This window comes from Amblyomma americanum, chromosome 5 (assembly GCF_052857255.1).
Source record: "Amblyomma americanum isolate KBUSLIRL-KWMA chromosome 5, ASM5285725v1, whole genome shotgun sequence".
Lineage (NCBI taxonomy): Eukaryota > Metazoa > Arthropoda > Arachnida > Ixodida > Ixodidae > Amblyomma > Amblyomma americanum.
In genome coordinates, this window is record NC_135501.1 from 159,828,593 (window position 1) to 159,853,159 (window position 24,567).

General features: G+C 44.0%; 2 protein-coding genes across 3 annotated transcripts in view; both read right to left on the reverse strand.

Annotated features, from left to right (window-relative positions):
• The window catches only part of LOC144132859 (uncharacterized), a 41,569-nt gene extending 27,240 nt beyond the window's left edge, over window positions 1-14,329 (reverse strand). For both annotated transcript variants that reach the window (XM_077665563.1, XM_077665562.1), the window contains exons 1-6: window positions 12,494-14,329; window positions 7,935-7,997; window positions 6,257-6,286; window positions 4,205-4,222; window positions 3,070-3,087; window positions 1,737-1,758 (exon numbers count right to left, since the gene is read on the reverse strand). In XM_077665563.1, the coding sequence (XP_077521689.1) occupies window positions 1,737-1,758; window positions 3,070-3,087; window positions 4,205-4,222; window positions 6,257-6,286; window positions 7,935-7,938 (92 nt within the window). In that variant the 5' untranslated portion in view covers window positions 7,939-7,997; window positions 12,494-14,329. The remainder of the gene's footprint in view (window positions 1-1,736; window positions 1,759-3,069; window positions 3,088-4,204; window positions 4,223-6,256; window positions 6,287-7,934; window positions 7,998-12,493) is intronic.
• Window positions 14,330-14,748: 419 nt separating this feature from the next.
• Window positions 14,749-21,452, reverse strand: LOC144132860 (uncharacterized). Its single transcript, XM_077665564.1, has 4 exons — window positions 21,321-21,452; window positions 18,908-19,016; window positions 17,009-17,211; window positions 14,749-15,158 (listed from the first exon to the last, which is right to left on the reverse strand). The coding sequence occupies exons 2-4, from the start codon at window positions 18,978-18,980 to the stop codon at window positions 14,799-14,801; spliced, it is 636 nt and encodes a 211-aa protein (XP_077521690.1). The 5' UTR covers window positions 18,981-19,016; window positions 21,321-21,452; the 3' UTR covers window positions 14,749-14,798.
• Between the last annotated feature and the right edge of the window lie 3,115 nt (window positions 21,453-24,567).

Consider the following 24,567-nt stretch of genomic DNA (forward strand, 5'->3'; position numbering starts at 1 on the left):
TATTGCACTGCGTAGACTTCATTGGCGCTCAAACGAAACATGAAGCGGCAAATTTTTAAATACTGTACCTATAAGAAATTGGGAGACTCAGAAATATTGATAACAAATAATACATCAATGGCTATTTCATGCCATCAGTGCCATATGTGCAGATGCATCCTGGAGTGTCGTTCGTCATGATCACATACGGAAGTGACGTCGTAATATCGTGACAAATACGGGGTACGTTTATGACTTCATGAATTTCATATGTTCCGCACAACGTATGCGGAATCCTCATAGAGAGCATTTGAAATCAAAAGCAAAAAAGATGCGAACAGGATTGGGATTTCATTTATTCTTTCCCGTCAGCCGCTTTCCTTTTAAGCCTCCCTGGCAAACGACGTTTTTAGGACAGCGTTCGCTTCCACAGCTAGTAATAAATGTATTAGTGAAGGGGAAGCGGCAAAGCCGCGCGCCTGGGGATTATTGCCCAAAAAAGCATAATAATGGTTGTTTAGCGTTGTAAAAAGAATTATTTGTGCGCTCTGTCAGCACGAATGCGCGAGGCCAAATTGGTGGATTCCAGGTTGCACGAGGTGTGTCGTAGCGTTCAGAACTAACGGCTTCCTACAATACGGCGGCATTTTTTGAATATGCCTACGAATAATAGCGTTCACCACTATGAAATCTTTTTTAACCAGGGGAATCCTCCGCAGGGACTACATAACGAGATCAAGTTCGTCTCAAAAGTTCACAAATCGTTTTCAAGAAAGGTATAAAAGGAAAATGACACAAAATTTTAAAAGCAGTCGGAAGAAGATAATCGCAGACGCCTACATAAAAAGTTACAAACACTTAGATCCCAAGGCCAAATGAAGATTTTTACTAATGCTACTGGTCTGATAGTGAGCACCATCGAAATTCCGCATAAGGATGCTCAATATGATGGCAACAATTTCCGAACAGTCAATTATTTTCAATTCTCGAACTTCACCTTGGGCTAGGGGGTGCAAATTTTTCGCTAACGTCGTGAAATCACAATCGGCGCGGCCGCCGATAACTGACAGGATAGATGGAACAGAGCGGAACGTGTGAATGGTTAGATCATACTCGCTAATCCAGTGGCTAAGATTTCCCACCTGTTGCGCATAATTTAAGGCTCGTCATGTAAGGAACTGCTGGTATCCTAAAACGTTTCTTCTATGATAGCAGACATAGCTCGTCAGAATAATAATCAGCATATTGTTTTATGTGGGAGATGTTGCATAAATCGATTGTTGATTCGTAGGTAAGAGCTCCTACTTTATTCGCAGAGTAAATGAATTTTGAGAAGCAATATAGGCGCCTGGTGCTTCTACATCTGACTGTCCCGCATTGCCGAGACAACGTGATTTTGGGCTCTACTGCACCACACAGTCAATAAAGCGGTGCTGATACAAATCAGTGAGTCGTGGTATATTCTTGGCATTCATTGCACGAAGTAAAAAACGTCGCCTGTGAGGCACAAGACATACTGAAAAAAACTATCAAATAAAAAGAGGTTCTACATAGCTAAAGGAGCTCTTTATGCTCTGAATCTGGAATGTTTCGCATGCTTTGTGAGACATTGCAGCAGAAATGGGATGCTGAGCTGCGTTCCTTACACAGCAGACTACCTTTGGAGGGGCATCAACTTTAGATGTCAAAAGCTATTTGAGAGTGAGAACAGATGCTCCGTGTCGATGCGGTGTGAAGAAATTAATATGCATACTCACTCAAAGCGACTTTGACCGATGGCTGTGAAAGACAAAAAAGGCAGAGTAAGGACTTCTAATGAGAGTGAGGGGCTAGGCAAAGTGTCCAGAAATGATGTTCATGCAAGAAGTGGTCGTCTCATTACAAATCCAGTGGACTTTTTTATTATCTACGTAAGATTACACAGTCCAGTGAACACATAAGCATTAGCGAATGCATATGAGTCGCAACTGTGCGAAGGTCGTTCTGCGATGGCGGACACATCAAGGCGACCGCGTGGCTGATAGTAAGTTAAACCCACTCAAAGCCCTCTTTTGGCACATCAGAATTTGTAACAACTGAAACCTGGTTCTTAGTGTGTGGGAACATTATCCTCCCATGACCTGGGGTGAAATATTTAGGTTTTTAAATAATTTCGAGGCAACAATTTTTTGCCGGTTATATGATTGAAATTGTTCTGATTTTTACTGTGTGTTGGGAAAGTACAATAGAAAGAAAATTACCATCTCCTCGAACGCATGAGTGAGAGGCACCTAATCGCTTTAGTTCGCGTTCATATATGTGGGTTGTCACGATCAATGCATAACAGTGTTTTGCCACTCACTGAAACGCATGTGAATCCCTTTTCCTAGCTTGACTGCCACTGCAAAAGTTTCTCACACAAACTCCCTCCTTATTGAGAACTTCTTAACAGGCGCAGGAGAATACGACACTGACAGTGATCACTAGATGACAGCATAGGTTTTTGTAATTAGGTAAGAAAAGGACGGCCTGGCTCCCTGCATTGCTGCTGAACCTACAATTTTATCTGCGAATATTTTGTGCAAAATTTTGAATTGCCCGATCTGAGGATTTTGTAAAGTAAGCAAGTTTAGTGTCCGTATGGAATGAGACACCCGAGTGCTAATAGAATCACTCTGATGGAATACTCTAGAAAGTTTCAATATATCTCGTTTTCAATTCCAGACAAAACCGCCCATCTGTCCTGCTTAGGTCAACTAGAACCATCAACTACGAACATAATACATAACCACCAATGGTGTGCAGCTTAAGTTGTAAAAGTAACTCATGAAGGGTATGTTACTAAAGGCATTAACTACGATATTGGAGTTAAGCACAAATTAAATTTTCCGATAGATTTGTAATACAATGCTTCAATGAAGGCGTGCTGTTCTTTTGCGAAGACAAGAAAAGAATTGAACCTTCAGCCACATACACAACATTCTCCACCAAACAAATGAATTTCTCTTTTGCTTGCCCCTTATTTCGGTTTAGAGTTGTGGGCGTCTTGGAGCAGGCCGGATCATGCTAGTGCAGCATTAGGAAAAACGTACTTATTCCCGAAGTACTTACTCGACATCTGGCTGGCTCCTGGAAAAAAAAAAAAACATGAGCTCTGATTACTACGTGGAACGTCTGCTTGGCAGCTCAGTAGAGCTATGCTGTATCCCCACCGGTACAGTAAGACAAGTGAAGATTTGAACATTTCGACGCAGAAAATGAGTGCGTGAAAGAAGCCATCAGAATGGTTCCAATTTGCATTGAAGGTTCAAACGTAAACATTACCGCAATGAGCGTTTGTTCGTACATGCGCGGTGCGCCTTGTATTCGCTTAAGGGGTAAATTGTAATATTCGGAAATGTTAACAGCAATTGAAGTTTTTATTAGACTTCTTCGCACCATTTGTTTCTACCTCATAGCTTTCATATATCATAACGTTTAGGAGTCGACAGCGTTACAGCGAAAATATGACTAAAATATATTTTTCTGCGTTTCTAAACACTTTGCCGATGCTAGGAATGAAAAGTGCGGTCGAATTTGTTAAAGGTTTTAAAGACCTGAGAAATGAGAGGACCATGTGCGTTGGTACCATATCTACGAGAGGTAATAAATGCTTAAGCGCGTTCTAGTTCCTTTTGGTACGCATGTGAGTCGCTTTGCTTACCTGGCCACCATTGCAAGGCGCTCTCGCCCGGACTATCACCTTACTGATAACTCCTGAAGAGTCGGAAAATGATACGGCTTCCAATACGATCACTAGATAGCAGCCCAACCCTCATTTAAGTTTAATCTGTTTAAGTTTAATAACCGACCCATTTAACAAAGAAGCGGTACGCAAACTTAAGATTTCCGGCAGATCGGCAACCATCGATACAGGGCACCTGACATCCTAAAGGCTTTAGATGAAAGACAAGATTTTGGCGATCAGAACAAAAAGAACGTTGTTCAGAATTTTAACACAGTATATTGTTTTTGGGTGTCATATTAGTCATTAGGTATACAAAGAAAAAAGGTACGAGCGCTCGCCAACATGAAGGAGGTTCTCCCCAAAAGAGACGAGTCCTGCGCATGCTTATTCTTTTTTTCTGACATTGTTTTTGTTTCACTTGAATGTATAGTTTTACGTGATGAGTTTTGATGAGCAGGAACCGGTCGCAACGTGAAGGTGGGGCATTACAAGGAAAACACTGCTTTCATAAATACTTACCTGAGAACTGGCTGAGTCCTGGAAGAAAAAAAAGGCGTTGTCATTACTATAACAAAAGACTCCTCTGAATAGCATTTTACAGTATCACCATTAAATGAGCAAGGGCAGCAAAGGGTGAACGTTTGCAGAGAAAACGAAGGCAAGTTAGGGAAAAAACCTAATACCACGATTTGAATAGAAACGAAGGTTAAATAAAAAAAGTTCTCGCGTAAGCGTTTTTTTTTTTAGTTGGGCGCTGCTTGTAATAGTCGTAGAAAAGACAACTGGGAATAACAAGAGGAGTTCTCAGGAATCAAAAGTTACCCTCTGCCTTTTTAGCACATTTCGTTCTTACCCAGCACGTTCAAAGCTGGATGCGCAGTCACTGGCCCTGCCCAGTAAAACGTCAGCCTTGACCTAATCATGACTCATTCTTTTTCCTTGCTTTTATTTCCCCTGAAATTAGACAGGACTTTCCTATCTTAGCACACGTGATTGGTGGGCCTTCTAAAGTAGCGTTGGCTCATCTCGTGGTCACGATATTGTGTATATATTGTCTGTAGTATCTGCATGACGTAAGTTTGACACTTGAAAACACCTCAATCGATAGTCGTTATGACACATATACGTATACCTGCTGGGTAGATGAAGGCAAGAATTTTAAGGCGTTCACAACCCGAGCATGCCTAATTCCGACGGAAGTTGGGCGTTGTCTAGTGTATGTGGCGCGCGATAGGTTGAGGCAACGGTGCGCTATTATTGTAATAAATAAATCATAATGAATAAATAAATCCCTTCCTCAAAACATTCCAGCGCGCTAGTGGGTTCACACCTTCAGAGTAATAAAACTGCGCGATGAGAAAGCAAAAGAGACAGGCAAATGCACCCTTTTATTTGGCTTTAAATGCGTCTCGCTTCCATACGCTTTCGCCGCTCAGTTTTTTTTATTAGGCAACAAATTGGTTTACATGTTCTTGACAAGATATCTAACGTGTGGGTAGGCTCATTTCTTATGCTAGATGGATGCTCCAGGGCGGCTTTAAACAGCCAAAGTTACACTCGCTATCCGCGTAGGTGAGCGGCCGCAATCAACCAAGGCTCCGAGATTTGACGCAATTTTTTGTGTGTTTCTCAGTAAAAAAATCTAAGCAAGACGGCACCTCTTCCAAACTTTTTACCGCCCAAGCTTTGCGACTCCTCGCAGCTGTTATAGCTTCATTTTATTTACGTTAGCAAGCCTTCATAGCTATGTCGAGTAACAATAAACACTTTTTGGGGCAACTGATTCCTTTTTGAATCCGCCCGCTGAAAGTAGGCTTGAAATAAAGGAGTAAAAACTTGACGGGGTACTCTAAAGAATGCAGATAAAACAAGCCTAATTTTTGAAGCCTTCAATTTTTGGATACAAAGCTCAGGGCATGTAGTTGTCTAACTAGGAAGATTTTACAAGATTGTTGAAGCTTCCTTTGCATTATGGTCGTTATTACTTATTGTACCGTTAAAATATCTCTCCACTGCCCGGATGCGGAGGTTACCAAATTACCAATGGGACAAGGCGTTGTAGTGCGCACTATAAATTTATTGCTATTGCATTCTTTTAGGACCTTTCTATGGTCATCAAGCTTTTATCTAGACAATGGACTGTAGGGCATCCAGCATGGATTCGAGACTAGAAAGCGCGCATAATTTTCTTGCTCGTCCCTCAGATTATCGGTATTCGAGGAAGAAGGCGGGACATTGCAGTTGCTACATAGACGAGCATTGAACAGTGTGGAGCTTTTTGAAGTGTAGTGGTAGGTAATAGAGTAATCCGCTTAACTAAGACTGGCAACAGGATCCGCTCGCACGGAGTCCTACCCCAGCACACCATTCCTCATTAAAACTAAACGAAGTATGTTTTCCTAACTGAAACCTCTCCATAGAGGAGCTATTGAGAATTAGCTGTCGAGAGAAAAGATGAGTTACGAAGAAAAACACCGCAAAAACAAAGAAATTTGGATGGGCAGACACTAGTGGATACATGAATTACCAACTAGCGCGACTTGTTAGTCTTGAGAGAAAAGTGACACTTACCAGACATTGCAGACATTTGCGACTCTTCAACTGTGAAAAAGGCAAAGCATGATCGTCACATTTATCACCAGTTCAATCTTTGTGAAAACTTTCATTGGTCCACACAGATGCGAAAATATTTGGTCAAACGGCTGAAAAATGGGCAAGTTGGTCTAGATTTATCGCCTCAAGAACAGCTCAGTGAGGACGGCGGGGATCTTTGGGACGTCCCATCCGTATTGGGATGGGGCGTTAAAGTCTTATTTTGAGTAAGAGCGCTCAAAGATTGTTTTAAGTCCGCAATCATGCCAACATTTTAGTACGAAGGCACCACTTAACACGGTCCCACTCAAGAATCTTGTGTGAAGCCTCGGAGTAACTCGGGTAAGCTCGGGTTAATTCGGAGGAGCGTTGCGCAAGCTGCAGCCAATGAGAGGGCGACCTAGAGGGTGATCTTGGCCAATCCTAGCATGCAACAGCCCGTGCATAAATAGACTATTGCCGCGATAGGGTCTCCAGCCCGCGGCTACACGGGGCCACTGCATGCGAGCGCTATGCTATCGCCACAGCCGATAACGCCTAGCGTTAAACTGCAACAGACTCTCGCGCTGTACAGTCCACATCACTGTCCCCATAACTTCTACTATATGCGGCGCGAAAAGATCAGACCAGCATAACTTAGATCAGAGCTTAACCTGAGCCCAATGTCGCTAGAAGTGCCGATAACTCAGAAAGCTAAACCGAGGGCCAATCAGGCTATCACACATTTTATTAATTTTTTTGAAAATCCTGCGGCCCCTACCTAGAGGCTATAGCAGGAGTGGGTACATAAGATGTGGTACATTTCCACGCATAAAAGGGCACATGACAAGGATAACAAATATACACGCTGCACACAACATCATACAATGCTACTACTCAATTGCCGACGCAAAATCAGAAATTGATATTGCACGAATGTTGCCATTCAAAGAGTTCCAACTCTCCACAGTAGGCGATTTTGCACGTCTTATCGATTTAACTATGTTAAAAAGCCTACCAGTTTTTCCGTCGAAAGAAAGGCGCAATCAAAAGGAGTAGATGGCACAATTTATTCCATGCCCAAAGAACGCGTTCTAGAAATAAACCTAAGGGTCGTGCTGGGGGTTCACAGCCCAGGCTGGACTTGCACGTTCTAATTATATGAAGGTCGATTCTCTGGGGCATCAAACAAAGTCACGCTTCAGTGGGTTTGCGCCCTTATATTAACGAAATATGAATATATTTCACCGCTGGGCCAAAGTAATCCTTCTACGCTGTTGATGGGTTTAAAATCAAAACGGTATTCAAAGCTGAAAATAAAGCGCATGTCACCTGTGTCCACCTCGTCCTCCATGTAGTTTATTTGGACAACTGATTGGAGACCAAACCTACAATATGAGTCATTCCTTTGCTGCTTCTGCCTTCTTTTTACCACCCTTCCCGTCCCAGCCAGTGTTAGTTCTGAACGCGGTTAAAGGATATTTCCTATTTTCGTGTTATTTATACTGTGTGTATTTGTTGTCCCTATTTTTCTATATCAATAATTGCGAGTCAAATACTGTGCCGTCAGATTTCTTTGTGTGCGAGTCCGCTTTCCGAACTACTCGGAAACAAAAAATTGTTGCTTCTCCTGCACATGCTGCTGCTTCACCGTGCAAGTGGCAAAAGATTTACTTACCCATGATTAGACTGGTTTCTCAAGGCGCTCGTGTAAAGCCGAGATGAGACGCAGATAAAAGCTCTGAAAATAACCGTGAAAGAAGAATTCAAAGTGATACGCGCCAAGAGACAAAATCAACAATATAGTAATCTCTGCTGTTATCCGCCGTACAAAGAAATTCCTCAATACGAATTTTATTAACTAGACAGCTTTGAAGACTACATTCACCAGAAAATCCGGTGTCAGCGTTGTATGCGTCTGTGTAGGCGCTGTCAGCGAAAAATCACGGACGTGGCTCTGGCAGGTGGTGTCCAGAGGCCAGCCTAAGAGAGAGGTGGGCCACCTAGCTCACGTGACCTTGCGGTATCACCACAACCTCGACCGCACAGAGCCCACGGCTGGGAACACCTGCCAAAGCAGAGCAGTGGCGTATTGCTTAACCGTTGTACCACTGTGCCAGGAGGCGTATGAGGGCACCTATTATCTATGAATGCAAAGTTGAGAATGACCTCCTGCATACATGGGTTGCTTTATTATGAACAAATCTCACGCGCCACCTGTACACATTTCTTATTGCGTAAATAGCTTTTGTATATATTACCTCTCCCCCTATCCTCCCTTCCTGTCCCCTCACCTTTTTTTCATTTCATTTCTCCATTCTGCCTGCTGTCCTTTATTTGCGCTGCCCCAGCTAGGGTGCATCAGTATCGATGGCAGATGCCGGGGCTAGCAGAGATCTTATCCTTCCTTTTTATTAATATTTTAATAAACCACAACTACTAATACTACATGCATGGGAATGAACACATTACACTAAGGCGTCATACTCTTAACGCGAAGTGTCACTTCCAATTTTTAGGCGGCTTCTTGAGAACAAGCCCGTTTCAATTAATGTGTGAAGTTTCACTGGCTTTATGTCTATTCTGTTTTTAAGGGTAGCACATTTAACATTCCTTATTGGTATTGCACATGTGCTGTGTTTTATTCTATTGTGTGTAAGAATTTTAAGCACGCACTTTTATCTAATTGGTTACGTGCTTTTCACACTGAAGTGTCATAGCGTTTGAGTTTGATGCGCTTCTGTGGCAACTGACGGTCGCGCCACATTGTGCCACCAAATATTTGTTATATGCCTGTAACAAAAATTCTAAAGCTAATCTCACCGGCTTAGCTCATTATTAGGCGGAAGCTTGCATAGCTGTGGTAGCCATTTCGGTTAATCTCACAATCTCTCTCTTCCATCTCGCACTTCTCCCTTCGTCTTCTCTCTTAAATTCAGAGGGTGTGTTAAGTTTCTACACGTTGCCACCTACCAGCCACGGCAGGTCAGTGACAGCCTCATGGGTTGCATGTGGTTGCCATCGAACTGACTTTAATAAAAAAGTTAAATTGTGGTGAACAAATAAGGTAATGATAGAAATAAAACTCAATCCCTAAGTAATTAAGGTCTCATGGCTGAGGCTGTAGATTCCATAGTTGAATGCGGTACCGCATGCTTAAAGTAAAGCTATAACTCTTATCTGTAATAAATAGAAAAATGTCCCATATTTATGACATCAATTTAAAAAGCAATCATCCAAAATAAGGAGAGCAATAAACAGCGCGTTTCACCACCGTTAACTAAACGATTTCAAAAAATGCATTAGTTTATTTGGGTAAAAACCGCAACGTATCTTTCCCTCCTGCGCTGTGCAAATCGAGTTGATTTGAGAATCTCGCCCATTTAATTAGACGACAATAGTATACAAACTTTTTACCAACCATTTACCACAAAGCATATTGCCTAAACTATGGAGCGGCTTTAGAAACGGTTCATTTCGTTTCTTACAGTATCGAAATACCCGCGCGATTCTTTTTTCCGGGAGGCAAAGGCCATGAAATTTATAAAAAAAACCACTAGAATGTCTTCGTGCACAACCTTATTACAGCGCTCTCCGCGCTGTAAGACATGCTGAGCGGTATGGGCATGATTAAAGCGGTGCTCCTTCCGTGTCGAAGAGAGAGGCCGGCGGCCACTTCGGCCGACTGCACAACTACATAAGAAAAAAAACCGAAATTTCATGAACAACGTCTTCATAGTTTTTCCGCCACTATTCTTTTTTCTGTGCGTGATGACTCAGTAATGTCTCATTCCAATAAAAGGTTTCGAGCGAATTTATCCTTCGTGAAATCGATGAGGCAGTTTCAACGGCAGATTTGTATGCAAATTCTGAGTTCTGGTTGGACAGCGGTATGCTCTCTAGACTTCCTAATCATCTTGCTTCTTCGAGGATTCGAAAGCCTCTCCGGATCTGAAACTGGAAGACGGCATAAAGATTACACGGATACTTAATTACATCACGTGAGGACAATGCGATAGCATTAGGCCAGCATGTTAGTCTTGGTAACCTCCGGGCCCGAACCTGCCCGTCAAAGGGGCTCCTAGCCGCAGGGTATGTGTCTGATCGCACCTGTTTTCGACAGCATCTCGTATCATCTCGAGGCACATGCAGCGAAGAAAGCAGCGCAGCGGACGTGCGCACAGAATGTATCGGCACCACTGTCTGCTATCTGGCACTATTTGCTCAGCAGCAGCACAAAAGGTTTAGCTGACTGGGCAGGCGAAAAAGTTTCTCATCAGGAGCGCTCGTTTTGCATTCCTCTCTCTGCTCAATTGCGTGGCCAGCAGCGCATTCAAACTTCCCCTCGAATGGCTGTCGTCATTTCATCCATCATCACGCGCAGTTGCTTCGGCTTCGTCTTCCATTGTTGTGGAACGCCGGTACATATGAAGGCAGTGATCGACCTAGTAGGCGATCAGCACGTACTTGACCGGCGGTTGTGCACACTTGCAGTGGCGTCTTTTTATCTTCTGTTAGGGGCGGTGTCGCGGGGGCTGAGAGACGCTACTTTCCGCGTTTGCTGGTAGCTCAGAAAGGGTATAAACTGCGCGAACAAGACGGCACGAGAGGCACACAAATCGACAGACAAAGCGCAGACTCGCGACTGGCACGTAGACAGAGCGATCAGGTTCACAAAGAAGGGTGCTTGATCGTTGGTCTTGAGAGATAAAAAAGAGCAAGTTCTTGAACTTCACGGCCCAGAGTATGACGCCGCCTCAATCGTTATAACAAAGTTACCAGGTTACGGTTGGTCGTTGTATCTGAGACACTCTGCCATTGTCCTAATGCGTAATTTTACAGTAGCATGGGAAATGATCGTAATAGGCGGGCGTGCGTTATATCTGCGGCCACTATCTGCGCCTCGACTGTACTAGTGATAGCCGCGTGTACTTTTCGAGTTCTAGGCGAAAGTACGGAAGCAGAGTCAAGAAAATGCTGACAATTGTGTGTAATTCGAGCTTTGAGAGGACCAGCGCGCCAGCTCAGTTCATGCGGAACTCGCTAAATGCACACTAGTACGGCAGAGTCGGAGTGCAGGCATTTTTTTAAGGCGTAAGCTTTACTTATCTCATTGAGCGGAAACGCATTTCTGTGTGTGTGCGTGCGCGTGCATGCATTCGTGCGTCTGCGTATGTGTGTGTTTCCAAGACTCGTTTGGCACTTCACTAGCAACAGCTAGTCACACAGCTTCCGGAAGTCCTCAAGACTAAAGCACACAAAAGCGGATTAGACAAATTTCCGCACTGCATCTGGTCCACAAACATGGTCGTGAACGCAGTGGGGAGAAATAAGTAAATATAAGAAACTACTAATCTCGAAACTCATACTGATACAGGGTGCCAAAAGAAAAGCCAGACGTGAAAAAAGGCGCCAAGATGGGGGGAAACCCATAAGACGAGCTCTCGTAAACCATTTCTGCAAACAAATTATCATATATGGAAAATGCGCATAGCAGTGGTAGACATCCCTCTTAATCGGCCAGTCCGTAAACATGCTATACGCGAAGATGCGACACTACAGAGCACTGCAAAGAGTGCCTTAAGCGGTGACTGAGGGCTGCAGTTCAAAATACGGGCCAGTGACTTGGATGAATAGCGATGGACACGGGATCTGAATGAACGCGTTTGATGGTAATTCCACAGTGTGACGGACATGGTTGTCGTATATAGCCTAGAATGATTCCAGAGGCATGTTTACACACCTCTAAGGCACACAGGAAACTGAAGAAAAGTGTTAAGTGGGGCAAGTACCAGCTGGGATCCACACGCGATGGTGCCAAGCATGGCGGTAAGACAAGAGCGCTGTCCTCAGCGCCCTAAAACTGGAGCTGGTAGCCGGTGTATGATATCGCCAGGCGGCGCCAGGGGCTCAGTGTCACCTCTACCTTAGCTATACCGTGCGCAGATTTAAATGCGGCGTTTATTTCCTGGCTGAGATGCAGGCAGTTGACGGCGCGCGAAAATCGACAAAGCAATGATTTTCCAAGCCAGAAGAATACACGTTTATACAATATGGCTTGTTTCTTCTCGAGAAGGTGCCCCAAAATAAGATGTAGTCCTTCCTTAAATGTCGCTTGAAAAAATTGTAACAGACACGGCTGGGTACTGAACCCACGTTCTCAAGCCCAGCAGAAGGCCATGGTCGCTTAGGCACCACTGAAGAGTGGTGCCGGCTCCGATAGCCTAAGGCGCTCACCTGGGAACGGTGGTTGCACCCTCTGCAGCCTACGTGGACGATGCGCCGTCAAGAGCAGCCTTGTAACCGCAGGGACCAGGCTAGCGTGCGATGTCGTCGGACGGGGGAAGCAAGTGCAGCTCGGCCAAGAAGAGAAGCACTGGAGTCCTCGGAAGGGCGGCAGGTGGGGCTTGCAGAGGGAGCCGTTAAGGTCACAGGAACCAGACAGCTCGAGCGACGGGGACTGAATGAGCTTTGGCACGGACAGGATCGCGAGATCACCTGCCTCCTCTTCTTCTGATCGCCGTTTGCTTGCGATGAGAAGCGCAGGTATATTTTCTTTTTGAAAATTCGTTATTGCCTGAGAGAACAAAGGGGGTGTGCAACACAGAGATGAAAACGATGTTTAAATATATCCGAAAACTTGCCTGCGGTTTAGCATTGCTGAGCACAAATATCGTACGAAAGGCCAGTTTCTCAACCTCCGCCGCGCACCTAGAAGCGCATTTGAGGTGTCCACTCACCCAGGGAGCCAGTTATGGCCATCTTCAACTTTTTCATCATTGCCAATTTACACAATGTATACCGGCGGCCTATGCTCCCTGCAGTGCCGCGTTTCAGCAGCAATGCTGTCGACGCATACGCGTTTTGTTCTAGTGCCGTGTCTCTGGCGCAACATTCTTTATGCCAACGCATGCAGAGCACATCTCTCTTTCACTACCGCCACATAGATCAAAGCTCCACTATTAGTTTGATAGTAGTATTAGTTGATGAAGAAAGCGATGTGCAAATCAGAGTGCGAGAGTGTGTTCCAGTTTAACACGAAGCGTGACCGCCCGCTTCGGCAGCCTTGAGATATCATTTTTTATGACATTGGCTTAGGCAGCAATTGCCGTTATTTTCTCACGTGGGTAGTCAATTCCGGAAGCACGTAGTGTTGCTTGTGTAAAAAAGAAAACACAAACACGTGGCACAAGTAATACATGAAAAATTTCGGACCTTTGGTCCACATGAATACAAACAGTTCGCAAGGACTAATGTAAACATGCCATTAAGTATTGTAAAGAAAATTTCGGGCCTTCCATAGGGCTCCAGAAAAAAAAAAGAATTTTCAGAATTATAAAGAGGGCAGATTTTGGTTGCAGCATGGAATATTTTGTTTTCGTTACCACATAATACGAAAGGGAAACACGGCGCCCCTGACTCCGGAAAAAGTCCGGCTCTTCTGTAAAACAGGAAAGATAAGATTGCTACAAATGCTTATATAAAGGAAATAAAAGGGATAGGTAGGTTAGGCATAGTGCCATCACCTATCCTACGTGGACGACAAATCACCACCATCTTCTTCATTAGCCTAACTATGTGACTCCAGGACGAACACCTGCTCCGTATTCTAGAATTAACACTGTCCTGTGCCAGCCACGGCCACCTTGACCCCGCCACATCTTTATCTCATCAGCCCCCTGTTAAACATGCCTTCTCTTAGGATCCAGTTCGTTACCCTTAATGACCATTGGTTTTGATCCGCCCAAGTGGCTAATTGATAAAAGCGCTCGGCTGCTGACCCCAAAGACGTGGGTCAGATCCTGGCCGCGGCCTTCGAATTTCGATTGGGCTCTAACTTCCAGAGGCCCGTGTATTGTGCGATGTCAGTGCACGTTAAAGAACCTCAGGTGGTGGAAACTGTCCGGAGCCCTTCAGTACGGCGTCCCTCACTGCGTAAGCCGCTTTGAGACGTTAAACCCCAATAAACCAGACCAATTTTATATTTTCATTACGTGCCCTGCCCAAAGCGATTTGTTGTTGTATCAAATGAATCGGAAAACATAAATAACTGCTGCGAGGGGCGGGGGGGGGGGGGGGTAGCCAAGAGACCTTTACGCTATCGCCGTATCCTAATATCCCGTGTTTAAAAATGCCAGCGTCTCAGGCTGTGCTTTCAATGTCATTGTATTCATGAAATAACTTTAGTGTGCAAATCAGTCCGAAAACAAGAGAACGTGGTCTCATGCACGTGCTTGCCCAAATTCGAACGCGGGGCCAGTGTAGTCAACGTAAAGCGCTGTAAACACAGGGACGTAAGAAAGACGACGGAAGCGCCATTGTAGTGGTGGTAAAAAGAGGCGCATGAAAGCACCATCTTGCGAGCATGTCGAAAATCACACAACACGGCGGGGGATTTGAGCCTGCATCCAGCAGTCAGCTTTAGTGCGGATGAAATCAGCTAAAACATATATTTCTACTGTATTGTAATGGGTAGTACTAATTAGGTGATCTTCAAACTTTTCAAAATGTATTTTATTATATCTGCAACTCGTTCAGTACACTACGGTTCCTTGAGGGCTTGCACAATCCTCGGCACGAACAGTTGTTCCCAGGAATCTTCCATGGCTGCGAGTGCGAGATGCCTCAAGAAGCCAGCAGTCGCCTTGGTCTTGTCTCTATTGGGGTCGACAATATGCAGAGTAACTCGGCCAACGCGTAGAGAAGTCGTTACCGGGTCATCGCTCTCGTCAAGGACCCTCGTAGGCACGCCGTTGTTCTCACGTGGAGGCCCTCTGACAAACTTGAGCTGCGTCTTCACCCTGGTGGCATGAGCAGCAAGGTCGAGCGAGCCGTTGCCACCTGTGGCCCATTGGTACGAGCTCACAATTGGCTCATCGGAGAGGAGGTCAAAGTTGACGACCTGCGTGGAGGTCAGCTACTTTAATTTGACCCCACAAAACACAGGGCAGGTCAGTGCTAACAGCGTAATAAAGCTAACGGATTCAAAAATCAGCATGATTTCTTTGTAGTTAAAATATGTTTCTCCTGAATTAATAATTTATTCCGTGTTGTCTACTCGGTGAGTAAGCACCCGCTACAGATATTTCTTGGTTACTTCGTTGACACTAGAGGCTCATGGATATGCTTGTAACAAGAAAATAAAAACAACGCATTAATTCCGCCCGTGTTTCAGGTGAGACCATCTTGATCGGATAGCAAGCAGAATAGCAAGCATGGCAGGCATAGATGTAAACTATAACTACAACTTTAGACGAGCTGGTTTATTTATATACATATTGATATGTATTTGTATGTATGAAAGTATGTATGTTAGGAGCGTCCCCTTCGAAACGGGGTGGTGACAGGTGCCACCCTGCTCGGTACTTGTTTATCTTTATTTTCTCTAACCGATCTCTATTGTTTAACAGTGTTATCAATAAATATGCCAGTATTCTTTAGAGATCACTTTTATTCATTTTATGCTTGAAAAATTTGGAATCCTGAACTTGTATCCTTACGTCACCACCCCTCTTATGAGCCAACAATCTTCCAATCGGTGTTTGCTAACGTGCACAGCAGAATAATTGACATTATCTTTCTTATATCTGAACCCAATTACCTCTGACACAGTGATTGTACCTGTACCCACATTTTGATGGGTCCTGTCACCTTCTAGCAAAACTTGTTTCCTTGTTCCTACGATTTTGCCACACACTGTAAACGTGTTAGCGGTTAGTACGGCACTTGGAATGCCGTACCCACCGATTATCATAAATGAGTGTCTACTGACACCTAACGCTGTCGTTAATTAACATAATTCAGTGAACTCATTGGTTGAAGTGAATGTTGCCAAAAAGGTGCTTTAATATTTTTCATGCACGAGCGTTAAGGTAGAAAGCCTAATACAAAGCATATACCCGGTGACTAATACTTAAACAAGTATTTGAGATAGCTCGGGGTGAAATTGACGAAGCCCAAGTAAAATTGTGAGGCCATTTCTCTTTTCAGGCGAAGCCTTCTAGTAGGATTGCGTTAAGTGAGCATCAATAGTACCTGTGATGCAAAAAATTGATAGTAGGAAGCAGGGGAATGAGAAAGGAAAGAAAAGGAAATGGGCCGGTGGAGGAGCTAAGGAGGTGACAATGTTCTACAAAAAATCAAGCCGAAGGAGGCTTGCTGTCTTTTTGTCATACTGAAGGGTAGAACCTGAAAAAATAGGTTGCTCACACCCAGCTCCGCAATAATGACAGCCACCACACCAAGAAATACTCGGGAAGACAATATAACCAGGTGGGGTGCTTTGTCAGTAGAACTCACAGCTTTGTCTGCTCGACCGGCATGTTACAGGAACACCTGGCTAAAGGTTTCCTTAGGCAGGAGATCAATACAGCAGTGCTTATGATTTATTTTTTAATCATTTGCATGCACTATAATCTTGCGTGGTAAGATATTGCCGAATTGGAGAACAATCCACATACAACCATCTCTGAGTGCATTAAAAGCGACGCAAATGACTCGGCAACTGAGTCGTCTATTCCGCATGCTCCAAAATACGTGTTCACGCGTCAGGTCTGTTGCGCAGTAATATTATTTGTTTGGTAGGCACGATAGCATCGGAAGTACAGATCGACGGTGACGCTATTAGTGAAGGAGCAAACACCTTCATGCTCTCGCCCCTGCAAAACATGAAAATCTCCTCTTCATCGCAATGACAGACGCCGATGCACAGACCAGACGTATGTATACTGGAGGATCATTGTTCTGACAAACCTGAGTTCCGTTGCCACAGTAGCTTCGGAGCGGTCCGTGGCGGCGCAGGTGGTTCAGTCCGGTCACCCTGTAGGTTTCAAATCCCAGAGAATTGTGATTCGGTGTTTCATCTTCAACGGCCGATGAATGCCCGGCTGGAACTTCGCTCAGCGCGGCCTGTATGATTTGCTCCAGGCGTTGATCGTGCTCACTTTCGCACCATTCTGCGTGTTGGGGTGAAAACAAGCAAACTTGCAAACAAAATCATTGCGCTTAACTGTCTTGCTGAGAGAGATGGGATCAATATTCAGCCAGATACGACGCTCCACTCAAGATCAGAGTTGGCGGGCAACGACTATGACCTTACAACCAAGTTATAAGGCACGGCCAGATAAAAAATTCACGGAACTATGTAAATAGCAAGTAATGAGGAAAACTATATTGTTCAAGTTTTTCATAGATTTAATGCATCGTCCGCCTAAGCACGCAGAGCGTACAGACAAGTTGGCGGGTAGAGCAGCGAACCGGCATATAAATTGCAAACCACTTAAATGGGCAGCAAAACATGTAATATAATAAAATGTGGATCTAAACGAACGAAAATATTCTAAGAAAAGTGAGTTTTTATTGCCACTGCCAGCTAATAAAAAAGAAAGATTAGGAAATATATAAACATTTTCGCCAATTTTTTCTTGATATCCTCTATGCATCCCCAAAGAGAACAGCTGACAACTCGGACGGATTATTCTAACTTTTGCTGCTGCCATCAGAAGTGCATATCTACCAAAATATTGACTGTTTGCAGTAAACCTTTTAACAGGTTCTTTCCCTTAAAATTAATTAAAGTTGTCATCTTTTCATTTTCAAAGATATTACATATTAAATTAATAAATTGGTTTTTGGGGAAAGGAAATGGCGTAGTATATGTCTCCGATCTCAGCGGACATTTTAACCGCGCCGTAAGGGAAGGGATAAAGGAAGAGAGTGAAAGAAGAAAGAAAGAAAGAGGTGCCGCAGTGGAGGGCTGCGGAACAATTTCGACCACCTGGGAACCTTTAACGTGCACTGACATCACACAGCATATGGGCGCCTTAACGCTTCGCTTCCATCGAAACGTGGCCGCCGCGGTCGGGTTCGAACCCGTATAGTGTAGGACATGAAAACTTTCACTGTCCAACAGAAAGAGCGTAGCCAGAGGGCTACCCGCCTTGACGAGGGCCGAAAGGTCTTGACTCTCGGCGGCGGCTTCGGCCAGTCGGACGAGTTGTAGCTGAGTCGCCAGGTCGGAGCTCAGTAGTGGGGCCTCCCATTGGTCTTTCGTCTTTATGACTCGTCTCTCCCGGGGGCATGAGGACATTTCCATAGTGTACCCCACATCAGTAGACGAGAGCCTCGACCACTGAGCCACCGGGGCAGGTATTACAGCCCATCTCAATTTCTCCCGCACAGTCTGAAGTCTATCATTGGTGGTTTCAAACAAACCGAGCTGCTGCCTCTTACGTCGAAGAGAGAACGAAATAAATAAATAAATAAATAAATAAATAAATAAATAAATAAATAAATTGCACTTCTTCACTGCACAGGCAAGTGAAGAACAGCTGCAAGCTACTCAGAACGCTAACTTGTGTATATCACAATACCTTCCTGTTTTCTGCTTCTGTATCTTTTATATAGCCTGTCTGCACCGAATGTGAAAGTTACAGATCTATCGTTTAAGTAAAAATACGCAGCTTCAGCTTTTTTATGAAATTATGCGTGGCTTTCGAATAGGGCCTTTTCAAGACAGAAATGCGATAACTTACGCCAAGTCGCCCACTAAAATACAGAGCCAAGAGAAAAAGAAAAAAAATTATACATGATGGTAATAAACCGGACGAAAAAAAATCCCGAACGGATATTTCATCTCCATGTGAAACCTACCTCTGAGGCAATGGACGAAACCGCACGATATCGCCAACACTGCAAAGGTCGTCAGTGGCGCGTTGAAACGCATGTTTCACGGCTATGAGGGCAGAATAGTTAAACACGCCTGCAAAGGGATGCGAAAAAAGAACTGTAGCATCAGATAAAATCATCACTTGATAGGCTTGAACAAATATGATATTTAGTAGACCTACATGCTCGAAGGCAAATACCTGAATAGTACTGTGCTTTTGAATAGGGATAAATAAAAGGTGCATCTTTAAGGATAACAGCTTACCAGTATTCTATTTCTTCGCCATTTGGATCCAGTTTTGTAACATATAGTAAATATAGCGATCTTTTGTCTTGTTTCAATCGTAAGAAAACACAGATAACATTTAAGCAGGCGGGCTTACATCAAACTATGATAGAACTGCTGGCATTGCCACAGGCCGATTGTTAGAATGTATTTTCAAACTTTTTATCAAGAAAGTGTTCTTCCTGTCTACATTCCTTCTGAATTGCATTCGCGTAAGCTTTTGAAGAAATTTTTTTATTGAATCACTTCACCGCAAAATAAACCAGTTCCATAGACGAAACACCGAAAACAGAAGTACGCCACAGTAGCCACTGCAATAAGTTTTAATTTCCTTGAAAAAATGAATGAGAACCTAACCAAGCAAAAACGGCTTATCAATGAATCTGGACATCCTCAGGAAATTACGTGCACTCGAATAAGGCTATCTGATTCCGTGACGCGCTCACCAAGGATTGGTTAATGCAGGCGTCACTCGCTATCTAGATATGGAATGCATCAGTACATGCCCCAGCATGCGTAAGTCACCCGTCGGTGAGAGTGAGGCTAAGTAAAGAGGCCTTAGTTGAAGGCTTGTAATTATCTTAATGTGTTGTGCGCTACGTATACAATACTTTTGTTTGGTTTACATTCCCAGATTTTTAAAAATAAAATTCTCTTCCCTGCCCAGAGAGTGTCTGCGTCAATTTTTTCCGGGGCTCCATGTGGCGTACTGGTTTTTATTGCTATAAAGTACCAACTAGACTATATTGATATTGCTGTATGCGTACCACTGTGAGCAAAATTAAGAGACCGCTCCTCCAAGTTTTGACTTGTGCCACTCTGCGTAGGGGCGCCACCAGACAAAGCACTTCTGGTGCCGATACGAGCCCACTGCGCAGGTCTCGACACCTGAAATTCAGGTGGCGCCCCTAAGCAGAGCGGCACAAGTGGAAACTTGGAGCGGTCTCTTAATTTTTCTCACATACAGCCAGAGAACTACGAAAGTAAAAACAAAAAACAATTGTAGGCGTGCTCCATGCAGCCTAAGAGTGTGCGTGTAAAAACGGTATAAAAAGCATCACAACTTATATTTAGCAGAAAATGAGGCTTTAATGAGGCAAAGAACATATAAAGCTGACCTTTGGTGTGCGTGTATATAATTTAATATTTACAAACCGCATCTCAAAAAGCCTGCAGAGCCATGGAGCCACGTTTTCATGCAATTCAATCTCCATATATTATACACTTCGGTTGAGAGCTTCCATGAGATTTTATTGGAAGTGAGTAGAAATGAAAAATGTCGACCGTAAGTAACGAACTTATGGACGCACATGGGTTAAACCTATCTGTTTTAAATCCACAAAACAACAAAACGAAAATTGAAGACGGGTATTGCAAGTACTGGCTATTTCTGTGTGCAGGTCAACGACGTCTAGTGAGATTTTTGTTGTTGAATAGAACTGACAGGAATAAACGGTTAGCTTGAATAAGCTTTCTTTTATCCCAAAAAGGTACGACAAAATCAATATTAACCTTAAAAATTAAACGATTCAAACCCCTCACTCTCAACGTCATGGTATGAGCTTCAATCGGAAGCACGGAAAAATAAATTTGCACGTTCGGCTCCTGAGTTCGCAGCAATGAAGGCGTCTTTTGGTGCGAAACAATCGTCAACCCATTATGAAAACCCCATACATCTGATTCTGCTAAGAAAATTCTAATAGACGGCTTCTCAGTTTCCCTTAAGTTCACTGCAACTGTAGTTCGCCGAAAGAAACCTTCAATCACAGACAAAAACTCTAATCACTTATAAACCTTCAGAGTAGGAGGCTCAATAGTTATAAATTATAGCGTTGTTCATTTAGCTTTGTGCTCGTATTTGCAATGATGTTCCTTTTTTCTTGAGTGGACAACCCAATTGTCTACCATCTCACATGTCTACCATCTCCCAGCTTCAGAGAGCCATGCTACTCTGGCGGCGGCGAAGAATTGTGCACTAAAGAGTAAACTAAATAAGCTCCTTTTTCTCTGATATTTTGAAGAAAATGCAGCAAATAAGTTGCTTGCGGGAACAATCGTCTTGAAGCACGAAGTGAAGCATGTGTTTATAAAAGACCTTAAATCGGGCCTCACCTTTCACTCGCAGCAGGGACGACCGATGTTCAAATGCGACAGCAGTGAGCGGCAGCGCACATTTCAGCACCGCCTTGCCTTTAGCGGGAATTCCGCTTGGCACCAGATCCTACGCCCAAAGATAACAGCGACAATCCTGAAGGCTACTGCGTGCTCAGCAGAGTCGGTTACTGAAATTCTACACGCGCCCCCTATCTTGCCAGCCCGGCGGCTTGGAAAACACATCCGCAACGCTGGCGGCTGCTCTAAGAAATGTGGTTTCGGCCAGAGTGACTTAAGGCGAGACTGCTATGCATATCATGGAGTCTCTATCACTCAAACTCGAGGTTCTCAAAAACGATGGCTGCCGCTCTTATCCCGAAACTTGCTGCAGCTTACGCCGGTGATTTATTGCTAGTTTGCTCTGCCACGTTAAACACATGGAGCTGAGCGCATAACTTGCCAGTCTGGCGCCGAAGCGTCGAGTCTACGGTCGAATAACAGGGACTTGATATTATTTCATTTCGAACATGGCCAAGAAATTATTTACAGATCGTATATATTTTGTTGAACATTGAAATACAAGAGGTGTAACTGAGTTCTCTTGGGAGCACCTCGTGTTCTCTTATTACTCTCATGTGTAGTTTTTCGTGAGGATTCGGAGTCACAGCTACAGTATACTCACCGTTCATGATGTTTGAAAGTTTACAAAGGCCTTAGTATAAGAGAAACGATCGAGAGTGACAAAATGGTCTGCCACACGCGCTTCTTGGTACATTAAAATGCACTCAACGTTGCCGACTGATGGACGCCCTGATTACACAAATTTATCACACAGAAACGACTAGTGACTAATTCGACTTAAAAAAAGAATTGCTGCGTCCTAAACGGCTCTCGTGCTTGGATGTTAGCTTTTTATGGCGAGCCATTTTCAGACTGGAACCTAACGCTTGCTCTGTTTGTTGCAACACGGAACGTTTGTGAGCACCGCAATCGCGACGCGGGAGCGGACATGTCACGTGGTATTTTTTTTTGTATTTCGCGGGCATCTGAAATGCGCGAAAAAATGCCGAAACGTAATGGATGGAATGTTAGAAACTGTTCATTTGGAGGTTTCGCGGACCGTTCTACAACTTTCTCATTGGACTTTTTCACTGATCTCCGTTGCTTGAGAAGTTGGTTAGTTAATCTCGACTAATTTTTCAAATAAGCACAATACAAAAATAGTGTGACTTGCTACATGCAATACCCAGCAGCATACATTTGGTCGCGCCGTCTTAAAGTGCCTCAGCGTACTTTTAAACCCTGGCTAAAGTTAGCTGGGACACCCCGTATAAATTATTGCGTTGTCTCTACTTTTTGTACGTCTAAGGAACAGAGCGCTGCCTTTCTATTATTATCGCACCTTATAAGTGTATTTTTCGTGTATTGCATTCAAAACTACACCTTATGCGAGTAATTCACTGCATCAGGTTTGAAAGCATACCAAACGTGTAACCGCTTGTTGTGCTGTTCCTTCATTTGGTTCAGACAATCGTGCTGTCCCGATGCAAAGTAAACAAAGGCACCACAAAGTCGCTTACAGTTCTAGCATGCGAGAAGACCCTAAAGGTCGACACCAAGCTTCGCTGTGTAAGCGGAAGCCTGCATTTCAATGGCAGCAGATAGTGCCAGAATGGCAATTTCGCCACAGACACTGGCTAATATTTGTGTGGTTGCCGTGTTGTTGTTGTTGGCCTTATAAAACGGCACTGCTCTTGTGAGGTCTACCTCCTCGTCTTAGGAGGTTTCCAGGCTTTCCATGTTTACTTACATAACGTTTTGCTAGATCGCAACAGTTCAGAAAAACGATCAGTGAACATGGCACCCAAAAGAACAGGCGTGGTTAGCTCACTTTAGAGGTGAATGAACGGCTAGCCTTTCTGCAAGGACCATCCTACCGGAATGTTCTCGCGCACGTGTCAAGCGCATCCCGTCTAGACATTTCCGGATGCTGGGTTTGGCACGACAGGAAGCGTCGTGTCACCGGACCTGTGACACGCTTCCGGTGCGCCTCTCTTCCGAGTGGTCTTATCTTTGTTAATTTGAGGCACGGATGGCAGTGTGATTGTTCCGCTATGGCCGCATTAGGTTCTCAAAGACTGCGCTGGACTGTGAAAGGTAAGGCCCGCGCATTACCATTTGCGGCATGAAGCACACTATTGAGGAAGCCACTATTCGCATGTTTTTCTAAACCGTCTAGCGCTGTTCTTACAAGAGAGTGATGTGGCTGCTTTTAAAATCCCTTCTCTACATAATGGCAGGGCCATTTCATGTCTACACAAATAATCCCTTTTGGAAATGAGAAATATAGATGTATTCCAAGGAGCTCTATGACGGCTAGAACTGCTGTCTTGTGCTCTCGCTTGCTTCTTCTGTGACTAAAGCCGCCGCGGTGGCTCAGTGGTTACGGCGCTCGGCTGCTGACCTGAAGGACGCGGGTTCGATCCCGGCCCCGGAACCGGCACTTCGATGGAGGCGAAATGCTAGAGGTCAATGGACTGTGTGACGTCAGTGTACGTTAAAGAAACCCAGAATCGTAGAAATTCCTGGAGCATAGTATTAGAATGTCTCTCATAACTGAGTCACTTTGAGATACTAAACGCCACAAAGCTAAGCCTAATCTTCTGTGACCAGGTAGACTGTCTTTATGAAACATATTACGCCTTAGTTTTAGTTGCGGAAAAAGATGGTGCCAATAAGAAAAAAGTAATTGTGAATTAATGTGTATTATACACGAGTAATGGTATATTTTTGTGAGCACTGAAGTGTGGCCTGTGTGTCGTCAAAGTTTTTGAGCCTCTATGTTTTCATCAAAGGGGGAACCTTTCTCAGTGGCAAAATATTCTGCACTATCTTTTCTTAGAATTGCATAGAAGCATTCGCCTTCGAAACAATGAAGACACTAGGCGACATTCCACGATATGAAAATTATTGAGTTTGAAAGCTTTTGCAAGCTCAGCTCGCAGAGGCAGATATTGACATACTTCATTCACTTTTCAGCACTCATAGACGTCCTTAAAACTTTAACACGAGAAACCTCACATCTTTTTTTCCAAAAATAGATGTATTATCCTGATTAATATTATCAGTATTTATGAGTCATTCCGGCAGTCCAGAATTTTGCCAAGCCATGTGGGCGTCCAAACTGAAGCTCACGACGCATTAAACTGCAAACCCATGGCACCTTTACCCAGCGGCACAGCAATAAAAAGCACTCATAAACAAT

Excerpts from the sequence above, each read along its gene's own strand:
- LOC144132860 (XM_077665564.1), bottom strand. The coding sequence starts at position 18,980 with ATGCGTTTCAACGCGCCACTGACGACCTTTGCAGTGTTGGCGATATCG. Across the intron at positions 17,212-18,907 it reads TTTCGTCCATTGCCTCAGAG|AATGGTGCGAAAGTGAGCAC; the intron begins GTAGGTTTCACA and ends CCCAACACGCAG. Across the intron at positions 15,159-17,008 it reads ACTGTGGCAACGGAACTCAG|GTCGTCAACTTTGACCTCCT; the intron begins GTTTGTCAGAAC and ends ACCTCCACGCAG.